The 16,098-nt window shown below is 33.5% G+C and overlaps 1 protein-coding gene across 2 annotated transcripts in view; it reads right to left on the reverse strand.

The window, feature by feature from the left end:
* Positions 1-16,098, reverse strand: part of LOC120592792 (vascular endothelial growth factor receptor kdr-like) — a 309,580-nt gene that overhangs the window by 133,230 nt on the left and 160,252 nt on the right. For both annotated transcript variants that reach the window (XM_039850483.1, XM_039850476.1), the window contains exons 27-28: positions 11,243-11,342; positions 9,590-9,695 (exon numbers count right to left, since the gene is read on the reverse strand). In XM_039850483.1, the coding sequence (XP_039706417.1) occupies positions 9,590-9,695; positions 11,243-11,342 (206 nt within the window). The remainder of the gene's footprint in view (positions 1-9,589; positions 9,696-11,242; positions 11,343-16,098) is intronic.

The raw sequence follows: 16,098 nt of genomic DNA on the forward strand, positions 1-16,098 counted from the left end.
TCACCCAGAGGCTCATCCAGTTTCAGAGACTTACAAGCAACTGAAAGATGGTGTCAGGCCTGAGAAGCACTGTTCCCTCTGCTAAACTATCCTCGGTCAGGGATGGGAGATAATCGACCACTGTCTACAGCGGTGTCTCTTCTAATTACCTATAGATCCAGCATAGGCAACAACCATCTGTAGATCACTTTGTAGTTCCCAGCAGATAGCCATGAGCAATCCAAAGCAGCAGCTGACCTTGGCCTACAGGGGAGCTTCTCCAAAGGGTCCACAAAACTAATGCATCTGGAGGCTGGCACCAGACCACAACGGAGCAACTCCTGACTAGTTGCATTAGTGATACACACAAAGGGTAGTTGCAACAAGTACACAAGCCTGCTAGGGCAAATCCCACTCATTGGGGTCAGCCCCCACACAGCAACTCTTACCCTGTGAATACAGTCAGCTCCCACAATTAGTCAGCCTGAGTGTTAATTCCATTCACTGCTCTACTAACAACATTAAAGGCTTGACGACAACAAAACATCACCGAAAACTAACACAAAGATCTCATTGAGAGCCCCCAAATAAGAGATTAGGGAGAGTGCACCACTGGGCCACACAGGACACTTCCACATTAGGCAATCTGGCCAAGGCTGAGAGATGAAACAAATATTACTGACACAAAAAAATGAACACAGAGAGGCTAATAAAATGAGAAAACAAAGAAACATACCGCAAGTGAAACAACAAATGAAATGGAAGTAAGTAACCTACCAGAGACAGAGTTCAAAATAATGGTTATAAGGATGCTCAACGAACTTATGGGGAGAGTGGATGAACATAATGAGAACATCGACAGAGAAGTAGTAAGCATAAAAAAGCATGTAGAAACTATAAAAACAAACCAGACAGATATGAGGACTATGATAACTGAAATGAAGATTACACTAGAAGGATTCAACAGTAGATGGAAAGAAACAAAAGATCGAATCAGTGAACTGGAAGACAAGGTAGCAGAATACATCCAATCAGAACAATAGAAAGAAAAAAAATAAATGTGGATAGTTTAAGAGACGTCTGGGAAAACATGAAATGTAATAATATCAATATCATAGGAGTAACTAAAGAGGAAGAGAGAGAACAAGGGATTGAGAATCTATTTGAAGAAATAATAACAGAAAACTTCTCTGACCTGGAAAAAGAGTTAGACATACAAGCTCAGGAAGCACAAAGAGTCCCAAATGAGAGGAATTTAAACAGGCCTACAACAAGACACATCATAATTAAAATGCCAAAGGTCAAAGACAAAGAGAGAATCTTAAAAGTAGCAAGAAAAAGGCAGTTATTTACTTACAAGAGTACCCGCATAAGAATGACTGCTGATTTTTCAATGGAAACTTTGCAGGCCAGAAGGGAATGACAAGAAATATTCAAAGTTATGAGAAACAAGAATCTACAATGATGAATACTCTATCCAGCAAAGCTTTCAATTAAAATGGAAGGTGAGATAAAGAGCTTCCCAGACAGAAAAAAGCTTAAGGAATTCATCACCAACAAGCCAGTATTATAAGAAATGTTAAAGGGACTTCTGTAAAAAGAGAAGAAGAAAGAAAGAAAATAGAAATAACAAATATGAATAATAAAATGGCAATAACAATGTACCTATCAGTAATCATTTTAAATGTAAATGTATTAAATGCTCCAATCAAAAGACATAGAGTAACTGAATGGATATGAAAATAAGACCCATACATATGCTGTCTACAAGAGACCCACTTCAGATCAAATGACACTCACAGACTGAAAGTAAAGAGATGGAAAAAGATATTTCATGCAAATGGAAATGGAAAAAAAAAAGCCAGGGTATCAATACTTATATCAGATAAAATAGACTTTAAAATAAAGGGTATAATAAGAGACCAAAAAGGGCATTACATAATACTAAAGGATTCAATAAATCAAGAGGACATAACCCTAGTAAACATATATGCACCCAACATAGGAGCACCTACATACATGAAGTAATTATTGATTGACATTAAAGGAGAGATCAGTAGTAATACATTCATAGTAGTAGACTTTAACATCCCATTGACACCAATGGCCAGATCTTCAGGCAAAGAATCAACAAGGAAACAATGGGCCTAAAAGACACACTAGAATGGATAGATTTAATAGATATTTTCAGAGCATTTTACCCTAAAACAGCAAAATATATTTTTTTCTCAAGTGTACATGGAACAATTTCTAGCATAGACCACATGTTAGGACACAAAACAAGTCTCAATCAATTTAAGAAGATTGAAATCATATCAATCGTCTTCTCCGATCACAATGGTATGAAACTAGAAATCAACTACAAGAAAAAAAAAACTGGAAAATACACAAACACATGGAGGCTAAATAACATGCTACTAAACAATGAATGGGTTATTAATGAGATCAAGGAAGAAATCAAAAGATAACTAGAGACAAATGAAAATGAAAACACAGCTATCAAAATCTATGAGACATAGTGAAATCAGTTCTAAGAGGGAAATTCATAGAAATACAGGCCTACCTCAAGAATAAGAAAGAGCTCAAATAAACAATCTAATCTTACAATTAAAGAACTAGAAAAAGAACAGCAAACAAAGCCCAAAATGAATAGAAGAAAGGAAATAATAAAGATTAAAGCTGAAATAAATGAAATAGAGTCTAGGAAAACAATACAAAAGATTAATGAAACCAAGAGCTGGTTCTTTGAAAGGATAAACAAGATTGACAGACCCTTAGTCAGACTCATCAAGTAAAATGAGAGTGGACTCAAATAGATAAAATCAGAAATGAAAGAGAAGAAATAGCCACTGACTCCACAGCAATACAATGGATCATAGGAAAATACAACAAGCAATTATACCCCCACAAATTGGACAATCTGGAAGAAATGGACACATTCCAGTTTTCCCAGCACCATTTATTGAGGAGGCTTTCCTTTCTCCATTGTATGGGTTTGGCTCCTTTGTCGAAAATGTTTTGTCCATATATGCAGGAGTTTACTTCTGGACTCTCAATTCTGTTCCATTGGTCTGTGTGTCTGTCTTTCTGCCAATCTCATGTTATTTTGAGTATTATTACTTTGTAGTATAATTTGAAGTCAGACAGAGTTATACCTCTGGCCATGTTCTTTTGTCTCAGGATTGTTTTTGCTATTTGGGGACATTTGTGGTTCCACACAAATTTGATGTTTTTTTTTTCTTTTTCTTTAAAAAATGCCATTTGGATTTTGATAGAGATTGCATTAAATATGTATAATAATTTAGATAATAAGGTCAAGGCTATTTTAACTGTTGATTCTTCCAATCCAAGAACACAGAATATCTTTCCATTTTTGTGTCTTCAATGTCTTTTAATAATGTCTTATAGTTTTCAATGTATAGCTCCTTCACAATTTTCATTAGATTTATTCCTAGGTATTTTGTTGTTGTTGTTACAACGGCAATGTAACATTTTTTCATTTCATTTACTGAAAATTTATTATCACAGCATAGAAAACACTGAATATTTGAACATTAATTTTGTATCCTGAAACTACTGTATTTATTTATTATTTTTATTAGTGTTTTAGTGGAGCCCTTAGGGTTTTCTATATAGAGAATCATGTCATTTGCAAAAGTGACAAGTTGAATTCTTCATTCCCTATTTGGATGTCTTTTGTTTATTTCCTTGTGTGATCCTAACTAGGATTACCAATACTTTATTGAAGTGTAAAGGTGATAGTGGACAGCCTGGTCTTGTTCCTGATCTTAGAGGAAAGGTTGTAGTTTTTCATCATTAAGTATGATGTTAGCTGAGGGTTTGCCATATATGGCCTTTATTATGTTCAGGTACTTTATTTCTATACCGATTTTATTAAGTGTTTTAAACAGAAATGAATGCTGTATCTTGTTTATATGGTGTATCACATTAATTGATTGGCATATATATTTTTTAAATTTATTTTTATTATGGTGATATTGGCTAAAGAAATCCTGTAAGTTTCAGGTGTACAGTTTAACAGTAAGGCATATGTATATATTGCATTGTGTGTTCACCGCCCATAGTTAGATTTCTTTCTGTCACCACATATTTGATACCTTTTGCCCCATTTACCTCCCCCCACCCACTGTCTGGTAACCACTAGTCTATTGTCCATGTCCATGAATTTCTGCTTGTTTATCCTGTTTATTTGTTGTGTTTTGGTTTATATCCCACATATAAGTGATATCATGTGGCTTTCAATCTTTTCTGTCTGGCTTATTTCTCTTAGCATGATTATCTCGAGGTCTATCCATGTTGCTGCAAATGGCAGTATTTCACCTCTTTTATGGCTCAGTAATATTCCATTGTATATATGTACCACAGCTTCTTTAGACAATCATCTGTCATAGGACACTTTGGTTGCTTCCATGTCCTGGACACAGTGAATAATGCTGCTATGAACATCAGTGTGCAAATATCTTTTCGGATACGAGTTTTCAAGTCTTTGGGGTAAATATCCAGTAGAGGGATTGCTGGATCATATGGTAGATCAATTCTCAGTTCTTTGAGGAACCTCCATACTGTTTTCCATAACGACTGTACTAATTTGCAGTCCCACCAGCAGTGTATGAGGGTTCCTTTTGCTCTGCATCCTCTCCAACATTTGTTAGTACTTGTCCTGTTGAGTATAGTTATTCTAACAGGTGTGAGAAAATATCTCATTGCGGTTTTGATTTGCATTTCCTTAATAGCTTGCAAAGTTGAGCATCTTTTTATATATTTGTTGGCCATTTGTATGTTCTCTAGAGAGAAGTGTCTGTTCAGATCCTCTGCCCATTTTTTGATTGAATCATTTTTTTTGTTGTTATTGAGTTGTATGAGTTCTTTGTATATTTTGAATATTAGGCCCTTAACAGAGTTATTGCTGGCAAATATCTTTTCCCATTCAGATGGTTGTCTATTTACATTATTGATGGTTTCTTTTGCTGCGCAGAAAAATTTTAATTTGATGTAGTCCCATTCTTTTACTTTTGCTTTTATTTACCTCGCCTTTGAGGTCAAATTCATAAAATCCTCTTTAAGTCCAAGATCCATGAGTTTAGTTCCTATGTTTTCTTCTATGCATATTATTGGTCAAGGTCTTATATTCAGGTCTTTAATATATTTTGAGTTCATTTTGGTGTGTGGTGATAGACAACAGTGTAGTTTCGTTCTTTCGCAGGTGGCCTTCCAGTTTTCCCAGCAACATTTATTGAAGAGGCTTTCCTTTCTCCACTGTATTGTTTTGGCTTTTTTTGTTGAAACTTATTTGCCCATATATACACGAGTTTACTTCTGGACTCTCGATTCTGTTCCATTGGTCTGTGTGTCTGTTTTGCTGCCAATACCATGCTGTTTTCATGATTGTTGCTTTGTAGCATAGTTTGAAGTAGGGCAGAGTGATGCCTCCAGCCTCATTCTTTTTTCTCAGGATGGCTTTGAAAATTTGGTGTCTTTTGTGCTTCCATACAAATCTGATGATTTTTTGTTCTATTTCTTCAAAAAATGCCGATGGGATTTTGATGGGGATTGCATTAAATTTGTATTACGCTTTAGGTAATAAGGTCATCTTAACTATGTTGATTTTTCCAAACCAAGAACATAGAATATTTTTCCATTTCATTGTGTATTCTTTGATTTCTTTTAATAGCGTCTTATAGTTATCATTATATAGTTCCTTCACATGTTTCTTTAGATTTATTCTTAGGTATTTCATTCTTTTTGTTTCAATTGCAAAAAGAATTAGCTTTTCCACATTTTTTTCTGAAAATTTATTATTAGTGTATAAGAATGCTATGTATTTATGGACATTGATTTTGTATCCAGAAATTTTATTGTATTTGTTGATTGTTTCTGGTAGTGTTCCTATGGAGTCCTTAGGGTTTTCTCTATATCATGTCATCCACAAACAGTGACAGTTTAACTTTTTTAAAAATTTATTTATTTTATTTAGTTTCAAGTATGCAGTACACTTGTTAGACACACACACACACACACACATATATATATATTTCATAAAACGATCATCCCTATTGCTCCCTCCCTCCCCCAGCCCTCCACCTAGCCAGCATATTAATGCTAACTACATTCCCAATGCTGTGCTCTGCATCCCTGAGACCATCCTTCAGCTACTAATTTGTACTTCTTTAACCCTTCACTCCATTCTCTCATCCCTCTTCCTTCCCTTCCCTCTGTACATCACCAAATTGTCTACTGCAATTGTGTGTCAGTTTTTGATTAGTTTGTTCATTTTATTCCTTAGTATTCACATATAGGTGAACTCATATAATGTTTATCTTTCTCTGTGTGACTTAAATAGCTACTAGGTCCATCAAAGCAATATCTTTTTCCATCCCCTTCCTTTTACTCTGTGTTTGTCTTTTAATATGAAGTGAGTCTCTTATAGGCAACATTTAGGGGTCTTGATTTCCTTTCCATTCATCCACTTTATCTTTTATTTAGAGCACTTAATTCTTTTCTATTTGAGGTACTTACTGATAGGAATGTAGTTGTTACCATTTTTTACTCCTGTTTTTTAAATTAATTTATTTGAATTACTTTCGAGTATACAGTACGTTGTTTAGACATCTATATAGTTCATAAAACGATCCCCCCAATTGCTTCATCCCTCCCCTCCCCTCCATCTAGCCAACATGACTTCTTCATTTCCTTTTTGGATGCCTTTCATTTTTTTCTCTTGCCTGATCGCACTCACTAGGACCTCTAGTGTTATATTGAATAACAGTAGTGATAATGGACAGACTTGTCTTGTTCCTGATCAAGATGGAAGGTTTTTAGTTTTTCACCATAGAGTATAATGTTGGCTGAGGGTTTGTCCTATGTGGCCTTTATTATGTTAAGGTACTTTCCTTCTATAACAATTTTGTTAAGTGTTTTGATCATAACTGGAAGCTGTATCTTGTTGAAGGGTTTTTCTGCATCTATTGATATGATCATATGATTCTTATTTTTAAATTTGTTTATGTGGTGTATCACCTTAATCAATTTGCGTATGTTGAACCATCCCTGTGTCCCTGGGATGAAGCCCACTTGATCGTGCTCTATAATTTTTTTTAATATGTTGCTGTATTCGGTTTGCTAGTATCTTATTTAGGATATTTGCATCTGTGTTCATGAGAGATATTGGTCTGTAGTTTTCTTTCTTCCTTCCTTCCTTCCTTCCTTCCCTTCCTTCCTTCCTTCCTTATTCCTTCTCCTTCCTTCCTTCCTTCCTTCCTTCCTTCCTTCCTTTCTTTTTTTGTTATCTTTACCAGGTTTTGGTATCAGGGTAATATTGGCTTCATGTAATGAGTTGGGAAGTATTGCCTCTTTTCGATATTTTGGAAGAATTTTAGGAGAATACGTATTAAATCTTCTTTGAATGCTGGTAGAATTCACTGGTGAAGCCATCTGACCCTGGACTTTTACTTTTTGGTAGATTTTTGGTGACCGTTTCTATTTCCATTCTGCTGATCAGTCTATTTAGATTTTCCAGTTCTACTTGATTCAATCTAGGAAGGTTATATGTTTCTAAGTACTTGTGCATTTCTTCTAGGTTATTAAATTTGGTGTTACATACTTTTTAACATTATTCTTGTATGATCTTTTGTATTTCTGTGGTGTCTGTTATAATTTCTCCTCTTTCATGCCTGATGTTGTTGTGTCCTTTCTCTTTTTTCTTTAGTGTAATCTAGCCAGGGGCTTGTCAATTTTATTAACCTTCTCAAGGAACCAGCTCTTTGTTGAATGATTTTTTCTATTATTTTTGTTTTGTTGTTGTCATTGTTTTTAATTTCATTTATTTCTGCTTTAATATTGATTGTTTCTTTCCTTCTTCTTATTTTAGGCTTCATTTGTTCTTTTTCTAGTATTTAAAGATGAAGTGTTAGGCTGTTTATTTAGGCTCGTTATTATTATTATTTTTTTGAGATACGTCTATAATGATATAAACTTTCCTCTTATTACCGAGTTTGCTATGTCCCAAAACTCTCTGACCTAGTTATTCTTCAGTAGCATGTTGTTTAATTTCCATGTATTTGTGGTTCTTCCAAGTTTCTTTTTACATTTTATCTCCAGCTTCCAAGTATTATGATCAGAGAATATGATTGGTATGATTTCAACCCTCTTATATTTGTTGCAGCTATCTCTGTGTCTCAGTAGTGGTCAATCCTTGAGAATGTTCCATATGCATTAGAGAAGAATATATAAGCAGCTGTTTTGGGATTGAAGGCTCTGTATATGTTCATTATGTCCAGTTGGTCTAATGTGTCATTTAAGGATCTTATTTCCTTATTGGTTTTCTGTTTCGATGATCTGTCCATATCCGACGATGGGGTATTTAGGTCCCCTAGTAAAATAGTGATTTAATCTTTTCTTCCTTTTGTTCTGTTAGTAATTGCTTTATATATTTCGAGACTCTCTGATTCAGAGTATAGATATTAATAAGTGTTACATCTTCTTGGTGCATGATTTCTTTTATCATTATGAAGTGTCCTTCAGTGTCTCTTTTCCTTTTTTGTTTTGAAGTCTATTTTGTCCGATATTAGTACCGCTACTCCCACTTTTCTCTGAATGCCATTTGCTTGAAATATTATTTTCTACCCTTTACTTTGATTCTATATTTGTCTTTGGAACTGAGATGTGTCTCCTGGAGGCAGCATATGATTGGGTTTTGTTTTCTGATTTAATCTGTGTCTCTGTGCATTTTTATTGTTAGTTCATTCCATTTACATTTAAGGTGATTATTGAAATATGAGGTTTACCTATAGCCATTTTGTGTTTTGCTTTCTGGTTGCTCGGTGTTTTCATTGCTTCTTTGTCCTTGTGTGTCTTTTTTTTTAATTTATTTTTGTTGGGTTTTGTGGATTTTCTCTCTGATCCTTCTTGTTTTATGTTATATACTTTAGTTCTGAATCTTTGTTGTGTGGTTACCATTACGAATATGTAAAGAATAGTTATGTATATACAGTAGTCCATTTTCTTCTTGGACTTTTCCAATAGTCTAGCTCCTGCTCTTCCTCAAAACCCTTGTTTCCCTTTCTCTTGGTACTCATCATACTCTACTACAAGCCTTGGTTTTCTTACTTGAGTATTCTTTGAGATCAGAATTCATGTCTTTTTATCTTTACATCAAAAGTGCCCAGTGCAATATGTGGCACAGACTAGATGCTCAATAAATATTTTAATGAAGAACTGACTTTGTCTCTGATGTCTCACATATACCCTTTTCAGGGGCTTATTATTTTCTCTTTTTCTACTTCACTTTTCTTATCATATTATAATTATTTCCTTTACACTCCCCAGATTAGACTATGAGCTCTCTGAGGACTGAACATGGGCATAGTCCAAAATTGCACTGCTTACAGCTCCAAGAACTGTGATTTAGCAGGCAACATTAAAAAGACACTTATATTAGCAATTTATCTATATCATCAGTTATCAAAGTATGTTCTGGGGACTTCTGGTGATCCTGAGACCTTTTACTGGGAACCATAAATAAAAACGAGTTTTGTAATACAAAAAGAAAAAAAAAGACACTGAATGATAGAATAAACTAAGTAATGAATACCTGTTGAACACTGGCCTGAAGGAGATCTCCAAGACGCCTGACCAGTTCAGAGAAGTTAGGTCTCAAGGTGCTCACACTGTGCCAGCATTCAAGCATAGTCTGGTAGCTGAAGATTGAAAAAAATGCCAAGAAAATCTCCATTCCCCATTCTCATTGCTTTTTCAACTTTTCCTATGGATTACACCTCAAATTATACCTTCACAATTATCCCAAGCTATATTCTCTGCTACGGCCTAAGAGTTATGTTTCTGAAAAGTCTGCCAGGTCTATAACTGTCCATTATCCCTATGTCTCCTTCATTCCCACTTGTTCTGAGTTGATAGGCATAGATTTATGCACATAACCAGCCATAATTAGTCCATTTATAATCTTAAATATTTAGAAAGTCTTAAGGAGAGCAATCTAGCATTTAGGTTAGCTATCGAATTGCTTTGGAATTACAAAGATTATGTAAATGGCGGGGGGACTGCTGCATTTGTCATGAGGCCAAATTGCTTCAAATAATTCTCTTGGATTTTGGGGTCTCCTCATGATCTAGAAGATTATATAATTGGAGTTTGATCTTCAAATATCTTTATACATCTTTCATTGAAAAATGGTATAAAATGTCATCATTTTTAGATTTTAAATGGCAACGCTAGAATCCCAGACTGTACTTTCCAAAGACTTTGGCCAATGAGCCATCAACTAAGTAGTAAATGCAGTTTCATGCTGAAATTGCTGTTTATTAAAACAATTAAAAATCATTAACTTATCTCTATATCTCTGTGATATGACAAGTCTTTAAATCTGCTTTTAGTACCTGTTGTAATTGTGCAGATTCATTTATTGATCCAGTAAGAGATCACAAAAACATGGGTTCAGTTGGGTGTAACGTGTATGGCCACATCTCTGTCAGAAGCCCAAGACAGGCTGTTCTGGAAACTCAAGCTTCTCGGTGGTAATTTTTATTTGATGTTTTGAAACATAAACATATAAGTATAGAATCTAAGGCTAGAAGTGACCTAGACAGTATCATGATTACACCTAATACATGAATACCTTCTACAACTTATGAATTTGATGAAAAAATGTCAGTATATGCATTTTAATATGAAATTTGTATTTCTAGGTTCTTAGACCATCTTTAAGTTATGACAGACATACTTCAGTTTATTGTGCTTTGCTTTATTGTACTTCACAGATATTGTATTTTCATCAAGATTGAGGCAAGACCCTCCACCAGAAAAAGATTAAACCTTGCTGGAGTCTCAGATAATGGTTAGCATTTTTTAGCAATAACATATTTTAATATGTTATTATTAGATATATAAATAAATAACATATCTGATATATTTATAATACATTGCAGTTTTAGATATAATGTTACCACACACTTAATATCCTACAGTATAATGTAAACATAACTTTTATATGCACTGAGAAACCAAAAAAAGTTTTGTAATTTGCATTACTGCAAAATTGGCTTTATTGTGAGGGTTTGGAACTTAACCTGCAATATCTCTGAGGTGTGCCTGTACACTTGTGAAGGGCAAAATAAGTGCCTTGGCACTGAACAAGATTTTGTGTGTTATTGTCTGTAATCTGTGATGCTTACTTTGACCTTTTTATCCAAATTTAGTCTGATGACACATAGCCTGGGGAATAACTCACATTTCAGGAGTGGAATATTCAGGAGATCTCATTCTCTTTCCCTCCTTAAGCTGACGGCAGAAGTCTTCATCTATTTGCACTCCTGGGTATGGTGAGGCACCTGAGACATAAGAGAAAACATGTTTCCTATTCATTCCCATGAGGAAAACAACCAATGAATATCTTAAAAGGCAGAGACCTAAAATTAATTCTGAGGAAGGGAAAACAGTTCCAGGTATACAGAGTGTGTGACATAGGATTTCCATCCACCTTGATGATTCACAGACCTGATATAAATGATTCTCCCAGAAATCAGATATACAAATACTTTGAGATAAAGTTCAGGGTTTTAAGAAAACCACTAATGAATTTCCACCAACTTGGCAATAATTTAATGTTTTTAAATGATATATTCAACCATTTTGTGATTTGCTGGAATGTAACCCACCTTTCGGGTGATTTTGTTTTCAATCTAAAAATATTTTATTTTGCAGTCTCTGAATACCCTTTTCCTTTCCATATCATACTTTAACCTATGGCATTCTACTGTAGTTCAGGTCTCAAAAACAACAAGGGAGCAGATTTCCAGCCAGTGTGGATGTTGGTCTTGAACTTGGGACATGTAGTTTTGGGGGTATCCAAACCCACAAGAGAAATAAGGACTGGGAGTAAATTTCAAGTTGATAAATGAAAAAAAAAATTGCAAAAATATTTTATACTAAAGGAAAAGTACATATCCCATGTTTGAATCACAGTTTAAAGTAAATTAAGAGATTACAAAATAAAGCACAGGTAGAACACCTATGTCTGTGCATGGGTAGGCTACATTTCCAAAGTCATGACTTTTATTTGGTTGCTTCTACTCTATATGCTGAAAATGCTAAAATATACTTTCTAAATCTTTGAAATTCGAGATATTGTCAATGTTATTAAAATTTTTTAAAACAATGTTTGAGTACCCATAAGAAATTTTTTAGTATAAGTAATTTATACCCCATCTAATTTCCAAAGTGTTTAAAATGGTTTACAGCTGTGTAAAATGTAAATTAAAAGTTAGAAAAAAAACAAAAATGAAACAAAAAGGATGAAATCCAGAGTGAGCCTAATAAAAATGAGGAACTATCAAGCTGTATATACACCTGCTGTTGAGAAAAAGGCACAACTTTGGTTTCAAGTTTTTAGTTTTCTGGAAGTCAACTAAATAATAGAAATCTCTTCAGTTACCTAATTCAAGGTAACTTGTAAGATACAATGAAATTTAATTACTTCTCTCTTTGTGATATGGAGTGATGTATTATTGCTCCCTGTATTTGTCTTCCAGATTTGGTGACTAATGATGTGATATTTTAAATCTCATAAACTTAAGAATGTGTCATCTAATCCAATACTCCCAAACCCATGGATCATGACATTCCCAGAAGACAGAAATTATAGCAAGGTATCTGTATATCCTTGGGGTCATCAGTCATTGTCTATAACATGAATACTTAATATCTCATATGGAATGATAATTACTTTTATAAAGCATGAAGGCTGATGTAATTCACATAATTCAAATTATTTTTAAAAGTTCCTCAGTTCAGAGTAGCTTTCAGTTATACATCAAAAAAAGAAAAAAAGAACTAGGAAAAGAACAAGAGAAGACCAAAGTTAGCAGAAAAAAGAAAACAATAAAGATCAGAGTGGAAATGAAAGAAATAGAGACTAGAAAAAAAATAGAAGGATTAATAAAACTAAAAGCTGGTGTTACAAAAAGATAAGTAAAATTGACAAGACTAAAGATACAAAATTGAGAAGAAAAAGAGAAGAATCCAATAAAATGAGTAACAAAAGAGGAGACATTACAACTGATACTACAGAAATAGTCATCAGAGATTACTATAACAATTATATGCCAACACATTAGATACCTAAAAAAAAAAATAGATAAATTTCTACAAATGCACAATGTACCAAGACTGAACCAAAAGAAATAAAAAATCTGAACAGACCAATAATGAGTACAGAGATTGAATCAGTAATCAAAAATCTCCCAACACAGAAAAATCCAGAACCAGAAGCCTTCAGTGGCAAATTCTACCAAACACTTAAAATAAAATGAATGCCAATTGTTCTCAAACTCTTGTAAAATTGAAGAGGAGAGAACACTTCCAAATTCATTCTACAAAGCCAGCATAACCCTGATATCAAAGCCAAATAAGGACACTGCAAGAAAATAAAATTGATAGTTACAAAACAGTCACAGGGATGTGAAGCACAGCATAAGAAATATAGTTAATAATATTGAAATTATTATGTGTAGTGAGTGCCAGGTGAGTCTAGACTAATCAGGAAGATCACTTGGTAAATCATATAAATGTCTAACCACTATTCTGTATACCTGAAACTAATATAAAACAATATTGAATGTCAATTCTAATTAGAAAATAAATAAATAAAATAAAACAAAGCTATAGATCAATACCCCGGTAAATATAGATACAAAATTTCTTGACAAAATATTAGAAAACTGAATTCAAGAACATATAATAATATCATATACCATGACCAAGAGCAATTTATCTCTGGGATGCCAGGATGTTTCAACATAGGCAAATCGATAAATGTAATCCATCATCTTCATAAAATAAAAGATAAAAATTACATGATCATCTTAATATATGCATAAAAATAATTAGAGAAAATACAATAATCTTTCATTACAAAAATCTTTGACAGATTGGGTATATAAAGAATATACCTCGGAATAATAAAGGTCATATATGATAAACCACAGCTAGTACTATACTCAATAGTAAAAAATTGAAAGCTTTTCCAATAAGATCAGGAACAAGACAAGGATACTAATTCACCACTCTTCAATATAGTACTGAAAGTCCTAGCTAGAGCAATTAGGCAAGACACAAAAAATGAAAAGACATTCAAATCAGAAAGGAAGAAGTAAAACTGTCTTTGTTTGCAGATGATGTAATTTTGAATATAGAATATCCTAAAGATTCAACAAATACTCTTAGGAATAATCAACTCTTTTTAAAATAAATGTATTTATTTAAATTAGTTTCAAATATACAATACATTGGTTAGACATCTATAATGTTCATAAAACTATCCCCCAATTGCTCCCTCCTTCCCCTGGCCCTCCACTTAGCCATCATATTAATGCTAACTGCATTTCTTCCGCCATGTTCTTTATGTCCAATTATCAACTACTAATTTGTACTTCTTTAACCCTTCACCCCATTCTCCCAGCCTCCCAATCCCTCTCCATTCTGTCCATCATAATCAACTCTTTTAGCAAAGTTGTAGGATATAAATCGACATACAGAAATCAGTTGCATTCTTATACACTAATAACAAAATATTTACAAAATGACCTCATTCAAGACAACATGAAAAACAAAAAAAGGATGTATTTAACCAAGGAAGTAAAAGATCTGTACAACAAAAACTACAAGACCTTGCTGAAGAAAATCAAAGAAAACACAAATAAATGGAAAGCTATTCTATGTTCATAGAGTGGAAGAATTAATATTGTTAAAATGTCCATACTACCCAAACCCATCTATAGATTAACACAATTTCCATCAAAATGCAAATGGTAATATTCAAAGAAATAGAAAAAATATCTAAAATGTTCATGAAATTTTGCAAAAGCTCCAAATAGCCAAAACAATCCTAAAAGAGAAAAAAAAATCCAGAAGTATTATACTTTCTAATTTCAAACTACAAAATTATAATATTTAAAAAATAATAATATTGAGCTTGCATAAAAATAGACATACAGCAATAGAACAGAATAGAGAGCCCAGAATTAAATCCCTGTATATATATGATCGACTAATATTCAACAAGTCAAGATTATCCAATGAGCATAGGATATTCTCTTCAAGAAATGGTGTTGAGAAAACTGGATAAACACATGCAGAACATACTACACCACTCAGAAAAATCAACTCAAAATGGATCAAAGGCTTAAACAACTTAAACTTGGTCAGGACAAGCAAATAGAGACTCATGGACATGGACTGTAGACTAGTGGTTACCAGAGGGTAAGGGGTGGGGAGGGGGGGAGATAGGTGGGGTAAAGGGGGTCAAATATGTGGTGACAGAAAGAAATCTAACTGTAGGAGGTGAATACACAGTGTAAATATGTATATGTATGTGTGTGTGTGTGTGTATAGATGAAAACAAACTAAGTGTTCTTCAATGGATGAATGAAGAGATGGTACATATATACAATGGAATATTACTCAGCCATAGAAAGAATGAAATCTTGCCATCTGCAACATGCATGAACCTAGAGGGTATTATGCTGAGAGGAGTAAGTCAGACAGAGAAATACAAATGCCATTTGATTTCATTTACATGTGCAATCTAAGGAATAAAATAAACAAAGAACAGAAATAAACTCAGATACAGAGAATATATTGAGGGTTACTGGGTGAGAATGGGGCTGGGGTGAGTGAAAGAGAGGACGGGATTAAGTACAAATTGGTAGATACAAAATTGACATGAGGATGTAAAGTAAAGCATAAGGAATATAATCAATAATATTGTAATAACTATATATGGTGTCAGATAGGTACTAGCTTTATCAGGGTGATGACTTCATAAGTTATATAAACATCTAATCATTATATTGTATACACATGAAACTAATATATTGTATGCCAACTATAATTGAAATAAAGTAATTATTTAAAATTTTTTTAAAAAGTTAAGAAGCGAGAAGTAAAATTATTTCTATTTACAAATGATGTGATCTACGCTTAGAACACTCTAAAGATCTCCCCCACACACACGCACAGAAACTGTTAGACCTAATAAACAAATTCAATAAAGTTGCAGAATATAAAATCAACATAATAAAATTAGTT

This window comes from Pteropus medius, unplaced genomic scaffold, assembly GCF_902729225.1.
Source record: "Pteropus medius unplaced genomic scaffold, Ma_sr-lr_union100, whole genome shotgun sequence".
NCBI lineage: Eukaryota > Metazoa > Chordata > Mammalia > Chiroptera > Pteropodidae > Pteropus > Pteropus medius.